This window comes from Tamandua tetradactyla, chromosome 1 (assembly GCF_023851605.1).
Source record: "Tamandua tetradactyla isolate mTamTet1 chromosome 1, mTamTet1.pri, whole genome shotgun sequence".
Classification (NCBI taxonomy): domain Eukaryota; kingdom Metazoa; phylum Chordata; class Mammalia; order Pilosa; family Myrmecophagidae; genus Tamandua; species Tamandua tetradactyla.
The window spans coordinates 205,824,661-205,849,187 of NC_135327.1; the positions used below are offsets into that span (position 1 = coordinate 205,824,661).

General features: G+C 41.5%; 1 protein-coding gene across 2 annotated transcripts in view; it reads right to left on the minus strand.

The window, feature by feature from the left end:
- Positions 1-530: 530 nt before the first annotated feature.
- The window catches only part of VIPR2 (vasoactive intestinal peptide receptor 2), a 134,645-nt gene continuing 110,648 nt past the window's right edge, over positions 531-24,527 (minus strand). For both annotated transcript variants that reach the window (XM_077151665.1, XM_077151664.1), the window contains 8 exons: positions 22,789-22,930; positions 15,164-15,314; positions 14,103-14,163; positions 12,305-12,374; positions 11,550-11,641; positions 5,533-5,662; positions 5,411-5,452; positions 531-3,547 (listed from right to left, as the gene is read on the minus strand). In XM_077151665.1, coding sequence (XP_077007780.1) covers positions 3,374-3,547; positions 5,411-5,452; positions 5,533-5,662; positions 11,550-11,641; positions 12,305-12,374; positions 14,103-14,163; positions 15,164-15,314; positions 22,789-22,930 — 862 coding nt within the window. In that variant the 3' untranslated portion in view covers positions 531-3,373. The remainder of the gene's footprint in view (positions 3,548-5,410; positions 5,453-5,532; positions 5,663-11,549; positions 11,642-12,304; positions 12,375-14,102; positions 14,164-15,163; positions 15,315-22,788; positions 22,931-24,527) is intronic.

The following is a 24,527-nucleotide window of genomic DNA, read 5'->3' on the forward strand; positions in this document are numbered from 1 at the left end:
CCAACCTATCTGGAATATTTTCCTACCTTAAACAAGTCTGTACCCAATACCCTTCTTCAATCAAACAGCCCTCGTACACCTAGCTACCTGAAGGGCTGGGAAAGAGGTGGTTGTGTGTCCAGGCCTTGTCTCCTTCCTTTCTGCCAACTTTGCTCACGTTACATTTGCCATAGTTGGGTCCTTCTAGCTCATTCCTAAGTTCTGTCTCCTGAGAATCTGATTTTTAGCAGTGTGCTATATTATTCCTGACAATGAAGCAGTTTGGTTAAGCATGGGAGTTTATTAGAAATGGATTTTATCATCCCGTAGCATATATGTGGTTAAGGGTCAGCAGTGCACACACACACACACACACACACACACACTCAACCCTGCTCTGAGTTTCTGAAAAACTGAGAGGTTTTCAGATTCTGCAGAGCTGAGGGCTCTGGGGAGAGGCAATAAAGGCCCGGTTATTCCTCTCTTCAACACACTTGCACCCCCAACCACAGAAAGCTCTGTTTGCTGGTCAGAGTGGATTCTTACTCAGCTTACAGATATGAAATTAGGTTTTATTGAAATATTTACACAGTTCATTGTTCATTACATGAAGGAATATACTAGAGCTGGCATTCTGTACATATTTACATACATTTTAAAGCCACGATTGTTGAGTGTTTGATCACCCACTCCTCTATTATCTAACCAATTCTATTGGCAAATACTCTTTTTACCACCTTCTCTTTTCTCTTAGCAGGCACGGCAAAATCGTTCCTGGCTCTGTTTAGCCTTGGTCCATGTTTAATCGAGGAGAAGTTTGCTGGCTCCTGGCTCCCTGTTTTCATCTGCAGGCATATTCTAAAGTGTGAGGGAATGAATATTTGTTCTGTACTGGGCGCTTCTGTCATCCTTCTCTTTGATACCAGAGTAGCACCTTAAAGTTTACAAAACACTTTCAGTTATAAATATGAAAAAATGCTGAGTGGGCAGGGAAAACACGTCTATCCTCCTTTTAAAGATAGGAAGGCTGAAGTTCAGGGACGGTCAGTGGTTTGCCCAAGATTACATAGAAAAGAAAGTGGCCAAAAGGTAGGACTGATACCTAAGTTTTCTGACTTCAAATCCATGGTCTTCTGTCCCATCACCGTCACTGCCAGTCACCCCTTTGTGAGAGGATGTGGCGGTCCCTGGACCTGGGTTATTTGATCTGCTCCCCACCCCCCAATATTTCTCGGCCAGGCTGCTGAAGTGTTATCAGTTTACTCAACAAGCCTCAACAGCCCCAGGAAAATGGTGAATTCAAGAGTTTTGGAACTCCTTCGAGAACCCGCCCACTCCACCAATGACTTCAAAAAAACCTGGAAACCCATTCTCCAGTGAGTTCAGGTGAAAATGCCAGGTGACTCCATATTAGGTCAGGGCCACAGGCAGCACATGACACCATCTGCTCCCGGGAGCCCGGCTGGGCTGGGACTGCTCTGGGGCTGACGTGTGTGGAGCAGATTTCATTACACGGGAAGCCCTGGATCTTGGTGGCTTCAGTTAATCTCTGAAGACGCTACTGTTCTGCTATCATAGCATCCCCTTTCGCCTGGTGCTATTTTACTGGGGAGGTGAGTTCCACAAACCAAAGGAATACTGCCAGGATGACCAGAAGCCTCTGGGATTTGCAGACTCCCTGGCCTGGAGGACCTGGAGGTCCCCAGGGCCACCCTCTCCCTGCCAGCTCCTGCCCCCCTCCCACGGCTAAACTGACAATCAGCATCTGTAGATTGGCCAGTGTGTAAAAAAAAGACTCGTTAGCCCTCACTCTAAAGAACTGAGATCGATGTTGGAGGCACTTTGACGAGGTTTTGGGCAGAGGGTCTTCAAGAGGCCTGTTGGATGCTGTTAGGAGGGCCTGACTGGAAGAGGATCCAGGCATGGAAAATGGAGATTGTGGTTCCCAGCCATCTGGACACCTTTCTAATATTTTCCTTCTCTCTCCTCCTACCCTCCCGATTTCCCTTCAGCTGCCATTCCAGCGACTTCTCCCAGACATACCTCTCCAAATCTGTAAGTAATCAAAGAAACTAAAAGCGAGGACTGCTATTTGCCAACATAGGAGATGAATGCGTGAGACAGTTTTTTCTTTGTATTTTGTTAAAATAATTCTCCATTTAGACTGAAATGATTTTAAGATTATTTTCCTTAAAAAGAGAATACTTTTCCCCCTGGAACCAAAAGACACGAGTCCTTCTGTGTTCTATGCTGCCTTGAATTCACATAATGGTGATCTTCAGTGAATAACAGGTGAGTGTCCGGGCCAGGGGACTCTCCCACAGGAGGAGCCGAGGACTTCCCATGTGGCTGAGTTTGAGTGGTGTATAAAGACCTTACACAAAAATATTCTTGCTAACTGCTTGGTGACTGAAAATTTCCCCAGAAGACATTTGTTCATTGGTTGAAAGGCCCTAGGTAAAATGTAAATGCCCCTGAGAGGGGGGCTAACATGTTACTATGATGATTATCCTGCTGCTATTACCTGCTTATCTTTTCAGTCCACTTTCTTTGCTGAGGCCAAAAAAGCCCTGTGGGAATGGGTCAAGGCTGGGCTAATTCTGGTTGGATGAAGAAGGCAGAGGAAAGTCTAGGGACTGGGCAATGCTGGGACAGGGGCAGGGGAGGGGCACCCAAGCAGAGCATGGAAGGGGTGCTGGGGTATCTGCTTTCTTTCTGATTTTGCTTGGTCCAACTTGGCTTGCAGTTTGTTTGGATGGTCGGATATAATGTCATGGAATTCCTAATCCAGTTTATATAGACATATCCTGCAGATACATGGGATGCTTCTTGTAGGAAGAGAGTTACTGATGTGGGTCTGATTCCAATCAGGGTGACTATACAGAAGGGAAGGCTTCCTCTCCCCATCTGTGACCTCAGGGCCCAGTGCCCTGGATTATGGTGTTTTGCTTCTTACTGAAACTAGCGGGCATTTTATGAGAGGAGACTGAGAAGAGAAAATCATCTCGTTTCCCCTCCAGTGGTTGTTGGGTCACCAATCGTAGGCCATTGCATCTTGTTTTGATATTTCAGTGATCACCTCATTCTCCCTTATTCTCTTTGAAAATGGATCCAGCTACATGGCTGAAAACATTCCATGTCCTTAATGTCTTATGAACAAAATTACTTAAATGCTCGAGTTGAACAATAGTTAGGATTTAAATCCAAGCAAATTTAAATCAGCTCTATTAAGTCAGCACAGCACTGACTTACCGAACCAGGTCATTCCTAACACATAAAACGGGAAGAAAACCAAGATGCCTCGCACGCTTTAAAAAAACCCATCACAGTTTGCAAATAACCCTATACAGTCTTTTGTTGAGATTGTTCACAAAAGTGGGCAGGTGGACATTAGCTAGATGACCGAGGTTTCAGTCTGCAAGAATGACTGGGCTCTGGAATTCCGGTGGAACTGCAGTGCACTTTCTGAGCCATTTCTAGAGATTGAAGAGCTATGGAGTCTATAATCCCGGCTCATTGACTGATTGGGACAAAAGCTTCGCCATTTTCTTTTCAGCTCACACTGTACCTGGGGGAAATGAAGAGGGCACGATCAAAGCAATGCTGAAGTGGGGAAAAGCAGAGAAGTATGTACTTAAAAATGTGGACTCAAGGTGCCTCCCAGAAAAAAGCACCACCACTGAATAAACCATTGGTTTTCCCTTCTGACCTGTTTGTGGGGCTAGTTGTGGTGTTGACACCTCTCTGCAGTCCTACCAGGAGGATAGAAATAAAGATACACTTGGAAAAGAGAGGCTAATAGGAATGGGGACTGGAAAGATTTGAGTTGAGGAGCAAAGAGAAGTGTGCTAAGGCTCTATAATAAAAAACTTTGGGTTCTTCACTTAAAGAGATCTTCAATGTCATATGAGTTATATCCCAAGAATCTGAGATAGTTAATTTATATTTTCAGAGAAGATTTTCCATAGAAGCTGGAGGAGTATGGTAATGCTTTGGACAAAAGGACATGGTTCCAGTTATTTTTTTATTAGGGGGCAAATATATTTGCCATAATGAGGACTGTTTCACATGAGTCAGAATGAAGGAGGACAGGGAGGTGTAGGAGTTGCTCCTACAATATTGAGAAAGGAGAAGAACAGCACGAGGAATAGCAGATTGGGTCGGCTTTACCAAAGAGCTGCAAGTAGATGTGATATATTGAAGAAAGGAAAAGGTAAAAGAATGGAGGCTGGGGAGGAAGCAGGGCAGGGGGAGTGTAAAAGCCAGCACTAGGAGAAAAATACACTCAGGTTCACTTGCTGTTAATGACAGCACAGTAGCTGAGGTGGGATGGGTATCTGGGAGGTAGGGGGGCATCTGGGTGTGTGAACGTCAGGGTGTCCATCCTTAGCCCATACTCATAGCCCCCATCCAATGCTCAGAACAGGACTGCACACTTCCCTGGGCCCATGTTCAGGGAACTTCAGGCTGACCTCTCCTCTATTATTGAGGAATATGGGAACAAAGAAGGTGGCAGCAGTGGCCCAAGCATTAGGAGAGGTGATTATTAAATAGCACCCAGCTGGTGATTTTCCTGGGCTTGAAATTTCCTGTTTCTACACTTCTTGATGTTGGGCTGGGAATTTGGCCTTTGAGATTCTGCTGAAAGAGGCAAAGGAAAGATGACTTTGATAAAAGCATTTCATATTGTTGGAAATGGAGAGATAACTGATTACTACATAGAAGTGCATAAAAGGGAAGAGTTAAAATTTTGGAATTGCTATCTTGGAAAAGGTGACCAAAACTGGGACAAGCTGATGGCTGTATGGACAATGAATGAAATTTCACAACATTCAGAGTATAGAATTTAGAGCAGGAGTACAAAACTTTACCTTGAAGAACTCTATTTCCTAAAAGTCCTTGAGCATTATGAATCTGAGGAGAAGCATTTACCACCAGTGATTTCTCACCCCTTTCTGTCTTCCCATGCTCAGTCCACACTGCATCCCAAATGTCTACAAATCACAAGTCATAGTACAAGGAGCAAGACAACAAAGGGCTTGTTTTCAGTTATCTGGTTGGGTAACTTTCTTGAAAAGAATTTGCAGAAAGAATGGGCAATTGATATTGCCATTTCTCTCCACAGCAGTATGGAGAGAAAAGAGATTAAAGCTTTGAAAATGGATACTGGAGGTGAGGGCAAGAAGTTGGACGAAGATGGCTGAAAGAAAAGTGACTTTTTTCTTCAAAACATCTTATGGCTGAAGATAGCCATAAGATTCCCAGTCAGTGAAGTTAGGAGACAGTAATTTTTATGCTCAGGAGTATGACCTGATAGAAGACTTGGGCTCTCTCATACCAATGATGCCAGCTTATAGGGGTAGGCATTTTAGTAAGTATCTCACCAACTGAAATAATTGTACTTAGTTCTTGAGGAATGACAAGGACTTACTTCACTGTTCAGAAAGCAGTAGAGAACTGCTACAACCAGGCCCTGTGAAAAAGAAAGAGTCATCAGAGAACAAAGCCAAACTGGGGTAACAGAAACACGGGACCGCCATTTTGCAAGTGTACCTGAAATGATCCGATGCACAATTCAAATAGTATTTGATACTTAGAGGAGATGCCGATAGGAAATACAGCAAACACCATATAGTGTACTCCAAACAATGGGATAAGCAGCAGTGTTGACTTGGCAAGTCTCCTACACCAAAAGAGAAAGGAAACTGAGCTGAGTGAATAATGGCAGATTCTATATGTGAATTATTGCTATCATTTGTTTTGAAAATCTACTTAATTGTCTGTCCATCATCTACCAACCTCCCAATCCATCATCTATATTCTGAACATATGAGAGCAGGTTGCACACATCATATCCTTGAACACATAATACTTCCATGTATATTTTCTTATGAACAAGGATATTTATCTACGCAAAAAGTTTAAGCAGAGTTAACAAAGATTGCATTTAATTGTCTTTATCTCTTTAGTTTCTCTCTCTTTTTATAAATTGTGGAAACTTATAGACAACATAAATCTTTCCATTCCACCCCTGCCCAAGCATATTATTCAGTGTGATAAATCACATTCACAGTGTTGCAGTACCCTTACCACCATCCATTACTGGAATCTTCCCTTCCCTCTAAGCAGAAACTACATTTGCATTTTGCATTCATTCCCTACTGCCCCTGGCCCCCACCCTCATTTATAACCTGTACTCTCTGTCTCTATGAGTGTGCATATTCTCTGCTATTTCCTACAGGGCTTAAATTTAACATCCAAAATCTATAACAATCTTGTTTGCTTTGATACCAGCTAATCTTCAATAGCATAAATAAACTATATTCCTACAACCCTCTGTCCCTAACTTAATGTTTTTCTTGTCACAAATTATATATTTATACATTATGTGTCCTTCTTGCCGCCATGATTTTCAATGAGCAATCACCACTTTATCTTATTAAGACTCCCTTGTTGCTTTTCTCTTGTGGTTTTCAGAATTCTCTTTATCTTCGGCATTTGACAATTTGATTATAACATGGCACAGGGTGAATCTATTTGGGTGTATATTATTTGGAGTTTGTTGAGCATCTTGGATATGTATATTTATGTCTTTCATTAAATTTGGGAATTTTTCAGCCATTATTTCTTTTAATATTCTCTCTGCTCCTTTATCTTTTTGCCTTCTTGAATTCTCACAACAGGTATACTGGCACTTTTGATGGTATCCCACAGGCTCTGTTCACTTTTCTTCATTCTTTCTTCTTCCTCCTCCTCAGACTGCATGATTTCAACGGTCTTATCTTCAAGTTCATAGATTTGTCTGCCCAGCTCCAATCTGCTGTTGAACTCCTCCAGGGAGTTTTAAATTTCTGTTACTGTCATCTTCAACTCTATTTGATTCCTTTTCATAATTTCCATCTCTCTATTGATATTCTCTTTGTGTTCATCTATTGTTTTTCTGATTTCTTTTAGTTCTTTGTCCATGTTTTCCTTTGGATCTTTGAGCATATTTAAGACCATTTTTAAAAATCTTTTTCTGGAATGTCCAAAGTCTGGTCCTCCTCATTGATAGTGTCTCATATTTAATCTTCTCTTTTGTCTGGGCCATCAGTTCCTATTTCCTTATATGCTTTGTAATCTTTTATTGAAACCTGGACATTCTGATATTCTAACATGTTAGTGCTGGTATTTAGCCTCTGTGACACCTATTCCTGAAGTTTATATCCAGCTAGTGTTATGATAGAACTTTCCTTGAATGCTAGTAATTAAACAACCAAAATGACCTCCCCCCAAAAAAAGAAAAAAAGGAAAAAGACTTTCCTAGTGTTTGCAGAGCACCCGTGGGTGTGCTCTTCTTCGGAGTTTATTCATACAAAGAGTTTAGAGAATAGCTCCAAGCAAAAGTGCAGGTGCATTCCTGATCCTTTCTGTGCATGCCTCTTGTCTTGGGCATGTGTGTGGTCCTAGGAATCCCCGTTTAAATGGTCACACATGTCCCCTTATCCCCATACACCTGGTCTCAGCTGTACCGCTCATGTTACAGCCAGCAGTCCCTTGCTCCAGGCAATAAGACTTACCTCTCTACCGTATTCCACAGGACAGCTAACTTCTACATGCAGGGCAAGTTCTAAGTCCCTCAGGCCATGACCAGACAGACTGGGCCAAACATATATGCTCCCAGTATGCACACAAGGGTTACTCTGTTCTCTCTGGAACAAAGACCTGGGGTCTGCACCAGGAGCATGGAACAGCTCGGTGCTGAGCCAGTGAGGTGTGCCGGGAGGGTCATATTTTCTTGATATGGTGCACAGTTCCTGCAATCTTTTAACTGTTTTTTTTTTTGGCGCTCTGAGAAAGATGTTTCTGCCAGTTCTTACTAATTGTTCAAAGCTTTTATGGAGAGATGGAACTTTGAAGTTTCTTGCGCCACTATTTTTTCCCCCTCTCCATTATGGTTAGAATGTACAAATGTGATGATATAAATGATTTTCCCTTATAAAGTGGTAAAAGTCTTACAAGAAACCTTGGAGAGTACATTAAGGCTTGCATTGTTATTACTGGGCCTTACTGTTCCACTTGTAATTGGTTTTATTAATCAGGATTATCACCACCATTTAAAGGTCAGTGGCAAATTTTAGTTTCAGATCAAAAGAGCAGGTTCACAGCACAGGTGAAATCTCAGTAAAACAAACATTATAAAGAAGTGAGTGTTCTTTAAAGCTGCGCTATTTATAGATCCTGGCAGATAAGCCATGAGAACACTCCTTTGTTGATCTAGTTAGAATGAGTTCTCAGAATAAGGTACACTGTTCGGGATGTAATTTCTCTGTCCATCAAAGAGTTATGTGTCCTCCCAAACAAAAATGTAGAATTTCTGCTCATTGCATTGTATGCTGGAAGAAAAAATAGCTGAATTTTAACTTCACCATCAATGCAATTATCATCCTTCTTTTATTCTCCCTTACCCCCTCTACATCAAGCCAAAACACCTCAATTTTTATGACCTCCATTGTTCCACCAACATAACCTAAGCCAGTGGCTCTCAAATGTTAGCATGTATCAGAATCACCTGAAGTGCTTGTAAAATCACATACTGCTAGGCCTGACCTATAGGGTTTTTGACTTGAGTAGTCCTGGGAATGGCCTTGGAATCTGCATTTCTACCAAGTTTGAGGAGCTGAGCTGCTGCTGTGAACCGGGGACAATGCTTTGGGAACCCCTGGTCTAGGTCAATGGTTCTCAAACTTTGCTGCACATAAGAATCATCTGAAGAGCTTTGAAAAATCCATCATATCCAGCCTGCTCCTCATTCCAATTAAATCAGAGCTCTGGCAGTGGAACCTGAGTGTCAGTATGTTTAAAAGCGTCTTGGTTTCTTCTTTGATCCCAACGTGTGGCTAAATGTGAGCCCACATGTGAGGGTCATTATCCAATCCATGCTCCACAACCACGGTCTGCTGCCCAGGGGCCCTGGGAACACTGGGAAGCTTGTGCAGGGTACAGTCAGAGGGACCACCTCGGGGCTTCTGAGTGTGAACCTGCTATTTAGCATGATCCCAGGTGAGGGTGCACACATCGGGAAGGTTTGAGAAGCGCTGTCCTTGCCGCAGAAAGAAAAATCCTGTCTTAATCTACACAATCACATGGTCCGGGAAAAAAAAAATGTGAGTTTAGGCCCCATTTTCGCTCCATCCCTCCCACCTTATTTTGTTAGTTGTTTCCCTCATCACCTTAAAGGAAAAATACAATCATTTCTTTTATTTTTGAGGCACCTGTCTCAAATCTAGCACTCACAGCCAGAACTGTGAGTTCTAGAAATGTGTTCATTTCTCCCAGATTCTCTCATGAGAAAGCATAGGCTGTCCCGTGGAGTTTATAATGGGGAGAATTTCCCCTGAAATTAATCATCTACACAGACCTCAGGACGCTTGACCCGTTCTCCAGCCCGATGAGAGCACAAAGCCTGCAGTCGGCCTTCACCAAGGGAGACTTTGTCACTGACAAACTGCACGGTTGCCCATTTGCAAGCCTGCACCTCTAACTTTATAAGGCCCCACGGTCCTTGTTGTAGTTGCCACCTCTGTTCAGTGTCAGCCTGGTGAATGAGAGATGGGATTCTGTAGGGAGCTATGCCCTTTCGTTAAATGTTAGAGAACCTGCTTCAACTTCCATCATTAATACTCTGCCATTACACGAGATCTCTAGAAAAGAGATCTTAATAAGGATGATTCCTCTTGAACCCCATCCACGGAGGCTTTGTTACTTCTGTCACAAGGTAGTTACATATAAAAGGCATAACCCAGAGGGCAGCAGTATGGAGAGATGCTCTGCCTGTTTGTTATCCTGAATTAAGAATAGATTCTATTATATTATCCCTACTTAATTTTGTTTCCAAAATAAAAACATCCATCTTTAAGACTTACTTATACTAACACATCTAAGAAAAGGTCTGTAGAGAAGCTAAACAAGATTTATAGAAAATCAAAAGTTCAATTTGGAGGCAACCAAGACCTTCTCCGCTCTGTCCTTACAGCTGCAAAGGCCCGGGGCAAGCCCCAGGAACTGGCCTGGCTTCTCACGCTCAACCTGCTCCACGGTAAAGACAAGTGCTGCATTATCATTTCTGGGTTGGACACGCAGCCCGATCTTTAGGTCTTGCTTTTTGTACAGCTTTTAATGGTGGGCTGGGCAGAGTAACCAGTTCTTCTGATTTGATACACTGCAGTGGAACAATCAGATTTATCTGTTCACCAAACTCTTTCATGATGTTTACTGGTACCAGGCACCATTGTCTTTCAACTTTTGATTCAATTTCCCTACTGACAATTATTTTTATTATTCCCATTTGACAGCTGAAGAAACTGAGGCATAAAGAAGTTAAATCACTTATCCCAGGCTACTACCTGATATGTAAACCTGAGCATCTGAGCTCCACAAACCACACTCTTGACCACTGTGTTATGCTGCTTGTCTAAAACCACCTGTCCAAACCATGCTCTGCATTTTCCATAGGAGGGCAGGAAAGGAAGCAAGTGAGTCAGACCCTGTGCTGGACCTTCCAACCTACGTTCACACTAAATCCTCAATGTAGTGCTGAAAAGCTGCATCAATCCTATTCTCCAAATAAGGAAGCAAAAGCACAGGGAAGTCAAGTAACTTACCCGAGGTCACACAGCTTGTAGCATGGCTATGATTCTAACCCTGGTCTGTTCAACTCCAAGGATCATCTTGGGCTGGACTGTTTAGTTTAGTCAACAATAAACTATTTTATATTTTATATAAATTTTATACTTGAGTTGTGGATTTCAGGGTTTTTTTAATAAATTATTTACAAAAAATTACAGAATCTTTAAATTTCTTTATCACTGATTAGCTGGATGATCTTCAGTAATTTATTTAACCATTTGTGCTTCTCTTTTCTCATCTATTGAGCAGAGACGATAATAACCATCTTCATTTAATCAATCAGTCAATAAACATTAGTTGCAAATCTGGTATTAGGTGTTGGTTGTTAAAAGGTATGCAAGAAAGACACACAGCCATGACCATATGGTCTCAAGGGGAGGACAGAATTAAACTTGAAATGAAAATAATGTGTAGCCAAGGAGAAAACGACAGATTATACAATAGAAAAGTGGGCAAAACACTTAAATAAGCATTTTCACTAAAGAAGAGATCCAAATGGCCAGTCAATAAAAGAGAAGGTGTTTAATAATAATGAAATAAATGCTGTATGACTTTGCACAAGATACTTTTTTTCCCTCTGAACTTCAGATACATGTAGATCATATATAAAATTAGCCATGAGTATACTCCTGTGACTAAGTGAGAAAAAAGTGGGCCATTTACTGGTTGCCTACTTATCAGTACCATTAGCTCCTTGTCCTCCCCATCACCCCCCAATAACCCTGTAACTCTGAATATCGTTCCTGGCAAACAAAAGCTGGCATTCTTTTTACTCTTCATATATCCATTTAGTTCTTCCTTAAAATCAGGTGCTTTCCATATCTAGGCCATTCAAAGGCTGGTGAGGGGGCCTTCAGTGGCATAGTTTTAGTATTACAGCTGGTTTCTATACATATACTCACTTATACTGTGACTGATCATTGCCGCCGACATCTGGTGACGTTAACTTCTGCAGTAAAATTCTTATAATACTAATGAAAAGGACAAAATTGACCTGCACAAAAAGAGACAATAAAATTAAGCATGATTTTCTGCTGCAAAGTCCAAAGAAACCTGCCAGGTGGGTAGATATGGCAGGGATTTTCTCCCGGCCCACCCCAACATGTTCTGGTTTCTGTCCCATCTGACCGAGTGTGTCTTCTCCTGGCCTTGGGGTAGCTCCAGGCACCACCCATCACACAACGGCCTGAGCATTGCCAAGCACTTGGCCTGCTCTGTTAAGTCAGAGCTGGACATCATTCTCTTGGCTGAAGTCACATATTTTATGACTCAGGTTGTAGCAGCACAAATAAGTTAATTTTGAAATGTGGAATGTGTACACGTGGAAATCCAATTTAGACCTTACATGAAGCATACTTGGTCAACTTGATTTTCACCCCCCTTGCTAGGAGAACACACATTCTCCTCCTCTTTGCTTAGTGGGCTTCTGCTCCCTCCACTCCCCCCTTCTTCAATGAAGATGTAACCAAGGTGAACTGAATTTATATAGGGAATGCGTGCCAACTGTCTGGGCAGCAGTCAAGCTTCTGTGAGGTTCTTCTCTCAGGAGACTGAGTGGAACAGGGTCATTTATCTTTAATAAAGAATAATGGGCTCATTCTCTGCCCAAGTGTACAACTCAATGGATAATTCACGCTTCAATGCAGAAATTACTTACTATAATAGAAATTAAAATGGGTATTCGTATAACCCACCAGGGAACACTGTGTTCATTTGTATCCCAGCAACTATTGAAAGAGAGAGAAGAAAATCACATTACCACTGATTTTATCTAGCAAATGTAGTCGATGACTATAAGTATGCTGTTTGTGGATTTACCAATTACACTTGCTTGCAAAACAAAACGTGTTCTCACCTACCACTGCATGTGCCATCTCATTTGGTTTTGTTGTATTCTTTCTGACCTGCCTAATTATTTGACCCTAAAAGCACAATTATATTGCATTTAGAGATCTTGAAATGATTAGTCCCTAGGGAGTGATTTTGTTTAGTTTTATTCTTGTCAACATGATAGTCTGCTAATGGAGAGCTTGAAATCAAAGTGTAGCCCCAGAAGCCAGGGAGAAGGAGCAAGTTAAGTTTCATGATACAACATGCCTTCACTTAGCTACTGATAGAGCCTAAGTTCATTCTGGCTTCAGGTGCCCTTATAAACAAATGGAACTCTTTTCTCAAAATAAAGTTTCCCCCTCATCTCATAAATAGTTTGTATCTGTAACTCAAATGAAGGTTAAGAAACCCATTTTTAGAATAACTGAGACAGGTACATGTAGGAATGTTTGGTATAGCAATATAATTTCATTTTTTGATTTTCAGCTTTAAGGGTTGTCTCCAATTTGAAGCCATGGTAGATTGTCAAAAACTACAATTATTCCGCTCCCTGTAGCCACACACCTTTGCAATGTGACTCTGCAGCTCCTCCCATCAGGAGGTGGAGTCTGTCCTCTCAGTCCCTGAATTTTAGCTGGTTTAAGGATGTGCTTTGGCAATAGAATGTTTGAGAAAGTGTCTAGACCCAAGAGGTCTTTCACACTTTCAATTACTTTCTCGAACTCCCTCAGGTACCCTGTGAAACAAGCCCAGGATAGCCTGCTGGAGAACGGGAGGCCATGTGGAGCACAGAGAAGCCTTCCTAGTTGGAGCTGTCTTAGATCAGCCAGCAGCCAAGTGACCTTGCAGCTGACCAGAAGTGCGTGGGTGAGCCCGGTTGAGACCAAAAAATCCATCCATGTATGTCAGCCCAAATTGCCAATCTACAGAATTGCATGCTAAATAAATTGTGATTATTTTAAGCCAATGGTGGTTTGTTACTCAACAATAGAAAACTGACTCCTAAGACTCCTTCATGAAGCTTGGGCCATGACACAAGATTCATTCTGGCAACTGTATGTGGTTGTGTTTGGGAATAAAGACAGAACTCATTGTATACAAAGACCAGAAGACTTCTGAACCCTGCTCTTACAGAAGTCTATGCTTAAGATGTAATCATTGAGAACAACTCTCTCAAGGCATTGCCACACATACCCAAGCTGGCCATTTTAATCTGAGATTCCACTGCTCACTTCTGGAACACTCTGATCCAAGTGAACACATCCATTTGCTTTCAATTTTCTTCTGTGAACAAAGCTCCTTCTACTTAAGATGCTGCCTTCCTGTCTCTGCCTGGCCCATCCAATCATACCCACTCATCAAGACTTAGAACCTTTCTGATCTCATAGGAATTTTCCTCCAAATATCAAACCCCAAATGACAATCCCCCATGAATTTTAATGTTTTTTCATCTTATTTATTGATCATTGAAATGCTGTGTGTGTAACTCTTCTATTGGCTTGAACTCTTCTTGTCTTTCCAACTAGATAATAAGCTTTTATTTTCCAAAGGACTTACTATTGCCAGGTACTTAATCAATATTGCTAATTTTATTTTATAGGGAAAGGTATGGGCATGGCACTTACCCTGTGTCTTCTAGAGAGAGCCTCGTCATCGTCCATGCAACTATGCACAGAGTGGGGATGCCTGCAGAAAGACCCCTTGTCATACACAGACCCTGGGCTAAACGGGAATGGGTCCAATCAACTTGGGCACAAATATGTACCTTTATTAACCAGAATTATCAAGAGAAATGGCTTTCTGATTAAAAGACTAAGTGCAAACTCTTGTTTAAAGACTTCATAAATATATACCAGTGTACATTCATGCCTTATTAAGCCATGAAGATAAATTAAATATGTGTTTGAGAGTTGAGAATATTAATAGGGCCTAAAGAGCATCATTCCATATACGGTTATCATTGAAGACCAAGTGGTAAAATGTGTAGAAGAGAAGAAAGAATGTCTTTATTGACTTTGTGACACCCTGAAGAAGCTGTTTTGTTATGTTTGCCTCTTCACTTCTGATGTGGAATGTCCCACAACCTTATAACCCTTCCTAATTCTGGTTAATAAAAAGTTCCTATTTATTAGTATATTATCAAAGTTTCACTATGGAATAGTTCTTTGTTCCTTTACTTCCTTTGGCCCCTTCTTTCTGATTTTCCTTCCATCAGTATATGCTGGACTGAGGAAGAGGGAAGAGGCATGACTTGCTTTGTTACTTATCAGTAGCTCAGCACCCAGTTGGAGTTTGGGGTAAAAGAGGCCCAGAACCGGAGTTTAAAACAGTTTTAAATCAGGTTCCTGGTTACTAGAAATATGAAAGGATTGGCTCTAGGAAGAACCTCAGGTCCTCTTCTTAACATGACTCTAAAATGCACCCTACATTGGCAATAAAGTAGTTTTCTGATCTGGAAAAGTCTGCATTAATTCAGAATTGTAGGATGGGAATTAGGAATCTGGAAGGTTTGCATGGCGATGGTAGGATGGAAGGGAGGGTGAAGAGGGAAGCCAGCACATCAGGGTTACGAGGCAGGAGGGCTTGGAGCATTAACACGAGTGTGTATGGGGCAGAGTGGGGGTGGGAGGCTCTAACATCTCAGCCTCAGGAAAAGGGGAGAGAGGCATGCACTTGTAGTCCTTACCCCATCCGATCAGAAGGTAGACCATGAAGTATCTGTTTGGGGAGAATATCGCCACAAGGAGGGTGTGGAGATACAGTCCTTCTACTAAAAGCCAATAAAAGTTTGCCATGATACAGTACTGGAAGAACACCAAACTCAACTTGCAGCCAACCTGGAATATTACAAACAGAACAAGAGAATGTGGTCACATTAGGATAAAAATAGTTTATGGCAGATGCAGCTGCTCCAGTACATAACACACTCTCATGTTTGTATAAGGAATAAAGGACAAATCAGGGTACTGTGTCTAGGGAAGGGAAGTGAGACAGTGGTGAGGGCGTTTTCCAAAAAAAAAAAAAAAATGTGTGTTATGTTAGAGTGAGGCCCTTTGTATATACACGATGCCCCAGAAGACTGTTTACATGAGTACTTTGAACTTACTGTAACATAAACATAGGGGGAAAGGCAAATGGAAATAACCATCCCTAAGAATAGTCAACTCATAACTTTCAGAGTGAACTGTTGGAAGGTTTTACTAAACCTCTAGCTTTTTAGCACGCTTGCCTGACCTCTTTTCTCGCCTTCTCTACCTCATATCCATTTTCTTGCTTCTTCACCCTCTCTGCTCCTCTTCAATTTTTCTTTGTATCTTCCACCATCCAAGCATGAATGCATTAATACAAATGGAAGAGAGTTCTTGCCCATTAGTGAAAAAGATATTTCACTTATCTTAGCATCTGGGTAGATTTCAAATGGTTGGAGAGGAGGCATTGTGCACCCAGAGAGACATGGTGCCTCGGACAACAAACCATTGTTCGACATCCAGCTGTGCTTGGTTGTGACCAGGTACAACCACGGGACCCAACAAGTATGCTGCTCCTTCTAGGGGAGGGGATGTGTTGAGAAAAGGGGTGGACTATATCAGCCCATGTTCCTTCTTAGCAGCTCAGTAAGAAAAGTTTTTGGAAGGGAAAAACTATGGACCAAACTAGGTTTCCAGACTTTTTCTTTAAAATATTTTACAAATTTGTAAGTGCCCCCAATTGTAAATTTTGTGAGGCTAAGAAAGGTGGTTTCAATTTTGGGAAACTCTTAATGAGGGATGAAAAAACAAAGCAAGAACAAGAGAAATATGGCCAATAAAATATTTTTCCTCCAGGATTTTTGAAAGGGTTTTCATTGGAGCAAAGTGATAAATTAAATAAAATAAATATACTTTAATCCCTCAGACCTTTAAATAACTAAACATACCAGGCATTTCAATTTCCTGAGCAAACATAAAATTGCTGTGTTAGTCACTAAGCTTATACAAAGTATGCTTAAAAGGAATAGCACTTTTATTTAAGTTCTTCTTATTTCTATATCTGAGCAACCCTCAAATAATATTTATTTGTGTCTATGTATAAGTATAGCCACTCCCACATATACCACATATATGTACACACATACATATATAGGCACACATGTATGTGTATGGGGTGGATATACTTATAAGAAACTCATGGCAGGCATTTCAACTTGACCTTTAGGATGGTGATGAGATTTACCTTCACAGCCTATTTAATCCATAACCTGCCTCTTCATGGCACTGCCATGCTCCCTTATCTCATTTTTTCTTTTTCCTAAGTAGAGGAAGGTACAAAATAATTTATCTTTCTTAAGTACAGTATAACATTTTTAATAGTTACTATTTATTGTCTGTCTTCATTGCCAGAATATAAGCCAAGGCCCTGGAACAGTGCCTGGCACATGAAAAGCCCTCTCTAAGTGTTTGCTGAATGGATACTCAAATCCTAGCAAATTCTAATGCTGGAGTACTGGTACAACACATCTTAACTGGAGAGACACATACGTTAACCCAACTGTGGAAGCAGGAAAACGAAAACTTACAAATTTGTGACTTATAACCACGTATTGAATAAGAAAGTGAAATACATCAAATTTTAGAACTTTTGGAGCAGATGAGATTCTGGAGAGGATGGCAACCTAATCTGAATATATCTTGCTTTCTCTCCAGTCTCAATAAAAGAGACCCCTATGTTAAAAATACAAGTGTAAGTAAATTAAAGATGAATTAAAGACATAAATGAAAAAAAATAAAAAATAAAAATCTCTTAATTAAGACAAAAAATCCAAAACCAAAAGAGGAGCTGAAGAAGCTAAAAGAAGGCAATGTTTGATTATATAAACATTAAACACCTTTATGTGGCAAAAGATACTTTCAGATAATTAACAAATGATGGATTTGGAAACATGCTTATAATACAAAAGACAAATGGTTAATTTCTCTAATAGATAGACATTCCATTAAAAACAGAAAAAGATAACACAATTTTAAAAAGGGCCAAAAGAACTTGTGGAAAGATGATCATTCTGACCAGCAACCAAGGAAATGAATGCTAGGTGTCGAAGAAGCAGCACTCTGCACCCACCAGACAGACAGAACTTCAAAAGCAATTTTAAGTATTTTTGGCACTGATATAGAAAAAAGTATGCCTCCATATTACTGGTACAACTATCAATTGTTATAGTAATATTATCATTTCAATTTAAAAATCTCTTTATATTGTTTGATACAATAATTTTACACCTGAGTTCTATCCAGCAGAAATAAGAACCTTAATGATGTTTATTGTAGTACTGTTTGTGGTGGAAAAAATATAAAATAAAGGTTATACTGGCGGGTGGGTAAATATACTATGCTACATCTAGAAGACAGAATATTATGCAATAGGTAAAAGAGGAAACAGAGATGGACCAGGTGACATGGAGTGACTTCTATGATGCGCCATTCAATGAGAAAAAAGATGCACAAGAAGTGTGTTTAGCATGATCCCATTTTCTTGGTAAAATGGTGATGAATCATCCTTGTATTATTTCCATTGATTCATTCACTGAGCACATTCATTCCATGCGGGGACAGGAGACATGGAGGAGGACAAATCCTATGACTCCATCTTCTACAGAAGTGGCATCAAACCTTGTTCCACAAGGGCAAGAGCACACAGGAGTGGCCACAGGTGGGTGAGATGGGGAGGAAGGGGTGGGGTGGACAGGGGTCCTTCAGAGCCCCCCGCCACCCCAGGCAGGTGGCTGCGTTGGTATGATGATATGGGTGAATAAAACTGCCCAAGGTCAGTCACCATTAACCAGCAGATCCCTCATTGGAACTCGGGGATCGTTCCATTACCCTGCCCTGTCACTCACACTTGTCCTTTAAGGAGTACTGAGAGAGAAAGCAAGAGCTGTCTTTAGTTATGGGACACCTGCTAAAAGTTACAATTCCAGGTGGTCATCTAGTTATATATTTTCTCTAGACTAAAATATGACTTTCTGTAAGAGTTAGAGTAAAAAGAAAACAAAACAAAACCAGTCCTGAAAAAGAAGGGCATCCCAAACATATGTCAGGGAGCAGGTGACGAAATCTCCATTTTCAGGGAGCTGTGTCTGTGGATCATAAACGGAACTCAGCAGCTGTACTCAGAAGGCCTCAAAAAGAGTCTTGACTTTGTTGCTTGTTTTGGCTTTGTAATCTTTACACAAGACACTCAGCTTCTTTGAAGCTCAGTTCCTCATGAGCAGAATGGGAAAAATAACACCCACCTCCAGGGTGGTTCCGAGGATAAAATTAGATAACACACTTGAAAATGCCTGGTAAACTTCAGGCACTGCAGAGATGTGAGGCAGTTTCATTAGTGCATTTAGAAGATTTAAGGGAGCTGCAGCTTTTGATTAAGAGGAAGGAAACACAGGATATTTTATTTAAAATGTATGAAAATACTGCAAGCCAAATGACAGTGGGATGGGGGATGGCATGGAAAGCTGAGTGTGGGGAGAGGCTGTGGCTGGTGGGATCAGTCTCAGTGGAAGTAGGAATTCCGGGTCTGGCCAGGAACCTCAGCACCTGTATGCATTACTGACTCCTGTGTGCATTACTGACCCCTGGTTTGATGTCCCGGGGACCGTCACTATGCACTGTGGCCGATTTGCACCTATATGACAATAATCCATTTGTTGGGTTTTCATATGTGCTTTGTATCCAATGCTACTTTGAGCTCCTTGAGAACAGGGACATGCCACTCCTTTGGAATCCCCCAGCACGTATGCAAAGCCCACTGCCAGCAGACCCTTTTAAGGATCTGAGTCATTAATACAGCATAGAACTGGGTCTGAAAAGGGGTAGTGTGTGTGAGCTTGACTGAGCCTCTCACTGATGGGCCAGGGCCCCTCTAAATGGGAGCTGCTGCTATGCTGCCTGCACAGATTCCCAGGCCCGGCCTCCAGACTGAATCTTTGGCTTGGATCCTTTCCTCCACAAACCTGAGGCAGCTTGTATTGGCCAAGTCAGCATTTTGCTTTTAATCAGGTACCTCTCTGTTTCAAGTTTTGGCCTGGATGGAGAATGCTAGGCTGCTAGGCACATGCGTCTCAATCCCCCACCCCACACAGGCTCTCCCAAGAGTACAGGGAGCACTTTTAGTAAGCTTTAGGCTGGGACTTTTGAAAATTTCCATAGGCCCTACATGAAATCTGTTCTGGTCTATGGTGAGAATAAACTGCTTGTTTACTTCTCGTGAGGTAGCCTATACATAACCTATTCCACTCCAAAATATCCATCTTGAACACTTTCCCACTGCATCTGAAAAACACAAACAAAACAAGTACACACACCCAAAAAACCAAAACCAAAATATGCCTCATACTGCCCAATAACCAAGTGTCAAGACATAGTCGTTTGCAAGACTGCCCTTTCTATTGGCCAGACCCAGTTCTAGGTACATTTATCTCTTCTGCTGGGAACCCCGGAATTACTGACAATGCTATAGAGAATCCCCTGGAGCCCACTCAGGGCAGCCCCAGGCCCCATGCAAAGCACTGTGGCTGGAGCAAACACACTGCCCAGAAGAAACAGCCTCCCAACCCGGCCATTTGGGAAGAGCGGACAGCCAGATTTAGTTGTTCCATCAGCCTGTCAGTCAGCAGGGCATATTTGGCAGGAGTGTGGCGTCTTCAACTTGAAAGGAATAGACCTTTTCATATTCTTAGATCCTGCTAAAAACTTGAGAAAAAGGCTCATGCTACCTATTTTGGGAGAGCTGTCCCATATGCTCTGCTTTGGGAAATGCTGGTTTGGATAAATCCAGCTGGGAGCAAAAGGGTTCAAAAACGCAATCCAGCACCTTTCCAAAATTTAGTTCTTACAATTCGACCAGGAAATGCAACACTCAAAGCCCACTCTTCTGAGCACATGGACATTTAACATTTGAATGTGCTCACAAACCTTTGAGTTTGAATCCTGACTTGTCTCTTTCAAGCTGTGTGACTTTGGGCTTGGCTTATCTCAGCCCCAGTTTCCTCGTCTGTAAAATGGGTTAATTGCTATTCTGAAGGTAGCTGAGGATTAACCAATACTGTCCAACTAAACACCTGTCACCGAGAAGCTACGAAGGGGGGAGAGGTCAGTGATTCCCAATTTAGGCACTGGGTTGGGTTGTTCTGTGTCTTAACTTGTCAGGGCTTCTATGACAAATTCCATATAATGGGTTGGCTTAAACAAAACACATTTGGTGTTTTGAAGGCGAGAAGTCCAAAATCAAGGTGTTGGCAAGGCTATGCTTTTTCCCTGAAGTCTGCAGCATCAGCGTTCCTTAAGTGCATCTCTGTCTCCCACCACATGGTTCTCTCTTTCTTCTTGTGGCTGTTCTTGTAGCTTCCACCAACTTCCAGCTTCCTCCTTTGGCCTTCTTGGAGTGTCAGATCCCTTCCGCTTATAAAGGGCTCCAGTACTATGGATTGAGGTTCACCCCAATTCAATTCAGCCACACCTAAAGAGAAGATCCTACACCCAAATGAGTCTATACCTTAACTGATAATACATCTTCAAAGGGTTCTATTTATAAATGGGTTCACACACACAGGCACACAGAATAAGACGAAGACAATGGCTTTTGCTGGGGTCCGTGATTCAATCTAGCACACTGTGGCTTAGCAGAATCACATGAAGCATTTGCTCAAACACTTGCTCTACTCCTTGGAGGTTCTAGTCACTCATTTCCCTTGGTTCCTCTGAGTGAGGAGTGGGCCAGATCCTTTGGGCCTACGGTGCAAGAGAAAGTTGGGTGCTGATGCTCTAAGGCAAACAGTATTCGTGGGTCTCTCAAGGCTCAATATTCCCTAGGCAACTCTTTGTTCCTTTGATAAACAGCTAAGGAAAGAGGAATCATTAGAACAAAACTTTGAGACCCATTCAGAGAAGAAAGCCCCAAATAGAAAAGTTACCTAGGTAGAGGAGAATATGATTTGTTTCCTTGCTTTTTTCTTTCATACTTACACTTGTCTGCTTATATGGGGAGACTCATCTTAGATCAGGCGTATTGGTGGTTCTGATCTCTGCTTGGGTAGTGGTGATTTGCCAGGAGAAGTGTTTTGGTTTAAATTCTATTATTATGATAGGCTCATTTTATTAACTTGATCTACATGCATCATGAGCCAGATCATCCCCAGAAATACATTTACCAGTAGCCATGGCACAGTCTGCCTATGAAACGGCTGATTTTCTATAGAATTATAAAAGGTCTTTGCTATCTTAAAACTAAATTAATTCAAATCTGTTCAGTCCACAGCAAGAGTGCCAGCAGATGAATCATCCTTTTGGAACTGGAGAGGAGAGTCCAGCATTCCAGGCTTCTTATAGAAGATAAATTATAGCCAATCTCAATAGCTAACATCTCAAAGAGTGATGTACCAGCAGCTCAAATGCTTCCCAAAGACCCCAAGGATACTGTAGCATTATGTTGTAGGGCATAAAAGTTTAGTGGAATGATTTGCATATAGGAGGTGCTCAATAAATATTTGTTGTATTAAATTCAATTAATTAGCCATCACAAATATATCTAAGAGTGAAGACCAGCATGTGTAGTGCGAAATAGAACCTATATTGCATTTGTAGAAACCAAATCATTAAGATTATTTGTTCTTTTACCAAAAAGTTGGATCCAAGCACATTAATAGGCATTCACAACTGGGTTCATTATAGGTTACTGCCTGTTATCACCTATACCATGCAATTTTTTTACTGCACAAATTGATTTCTTTAGTGAAATTTCAGTGTAATTTGGATCAAAGACATTTACTACCCAGAATCTAGATTTAGATGGAAAATAATGGTGCTGTGTGTGTTCAGCTCTGTCAGGATTTTCCAAACCTGGAGCTGCTGCTGATTGCTCCTTGCGGTCCCCTCAGCCAGGGTCCAGCTTTACTGCCAGCTTTACACAGACAGAAGGCTGACTGTGGGTCTGCGCTCACTTCCAGCCCCTGAGTAGCAGCCTTGGACTCCATGAGACCCGTGGGACGTGGCATCTCACCCTCTCTGCCTCAGTACTGGGTCTGGCCTCCCAGCCTCTACTGCTTCCTGAATATTTTTCTCACTGTCTTAACCAGGACTTCCAGGGCCCCCAGTGCACCAGTGCTGAGACATAATCATGAGCAGTGGGAATGAAGACGAAGCTGCACAGAGGGTGTGGGTGGTGACCGGTGGGTGCTGGAGTTCCCAAAGGATACCCCATCTCTCAAGGGGTTTGTGAGGAAGCGCAGGTTCATCAGGAATGCCTGCAGGGCTAGGAGCCTGACTGCGGGGCCAGCCTTACCCAGGAGGACAGCTGGTCAGGGCAGTGCAGCGTGCCAGAGCTGGAGTAGAGGATATCATCCTTGACCAACACCGAGATGGCCCTCAGGATGAAAGACAGGAAGAGATTCAGGTGGATGTAGTTTCGGGTGCAGTGCAGTTTCCTGTGAAAAGAGAGGGCAGGAGGGTAGGAGCGGGGGAAGGACATTAAAATAATGATTTAGTGGTCATTTTAATATCCGCCTATGTAGTCTTTAACTTAAGGTGTTTTCTTTCTGGGAGTTAATAATTTAACAATTCCTTTATCATTGTATATTCGTTTCCAGTTTTGTATAGTGACAAATAGATTTGTACATAAATGTTTCCCCTTATTTCTGGCTATTTCCTTAGATTGGATTCTTAGGAACAGAATTTCAGCATTAAAGTCTAAGGCAAAACATACTAACAGTCAAGAACCTGAAGCTCTTTTATATGAGGGACATGTGTCCCTCATGAGAGATGTGAGGACTGAGCCAGTTTTGCAGCACATTGATTGAAGACTGGAGCTCCTGGGGTTTTTTATTCACTACTCATGGCTCCCACCTCACCATCAGTATCAGGTATTCAGGTTGCTGTGCTTTGTGCTTTTGAATTCTTCAAAAATGGACATTTTGCTTCTTCCCTTCCCTTTCTCCCCACCTTTGTTTTTAGTCCTTGGTTTTTTTTTGTTGTTGTTGTTTTGTCTCCTGGAGCTTCCTTCATTCTCTCCAAACTTCCCCTTGAGATAGAGATCAAAACAGCTTCATCCTTTCTCTCAGCTAATTAACTAATACCAGGCTCTCAGAGGCTTTGACTTTAATGAAATGTTTAACTTCTTCTATTAGGTGGGAAAAAGTTAACTTTCATAAATTGATTTTCTCCAGTCATCCACTAAACAATGCCCTGATTCTTGAATCACACAGGAGAAACTTACACCAAGTCTGCTGTGATCCACCTCCTGAGAAATTCTGTCTGAGGGCTGGGGACCTTCCTTTTAGGCCAGGAGAAAGAACTTCTCCTTCTATTGCAGGGGATTTTTTTTTCCTTTGCTTTACTGGTTTTTGCCAAGGATGCTCTCCCAGTAAAACTCTATCTCTTGGAACTCTATCCTCCTGAAAGATCCATGTTAAATGTCACTATGAACCTGTCTTTGAACTTAACTTTATGTGATATCTTGCTTCTCTAAGAACTGCTCAGAACGTTTTGTTTAAATCTTTCTTATCACCCTTAAATTCTGCTTTGGAGAATACTTTATTGGATATTTAATTTAACTTCGAGGACAGAGACTGCGCCTAATTTATGTTTGTATTCCTTTTACCCACTCCTCCATGCCTTTTTCAGTGACCTAAACAGAGTAGATGCTTATTATACAAATTTGCTGAAATTCTTCTCAGGAATAAAAAAGGTTTTGGTGATTTTCACATGCTTTTTATATCTTAGAGTTAATACTTGCACATAATAAGTATTCCATAAATGTCTTGATGTGAACTGCTCTGATAGCTATAATCCCAACATGCCTAAATATAATAACTTTATTTGTTTGGAGTCATTAGAAAAGGACCTGTGCCACACAAATGCACTGCTAAGATCATGACACATTAACCCTTTAAGGTGAAATGAAGTTAAAAATTTTGAAGAATATTAAAAACATATATACTAGAGGTTTTCCACTTGTAGCGATGGAGAGCTTAGCCATTTAGTTCTCTCTAAGGGGTCAAACATGATTTATAAAAGGCTTTGGAG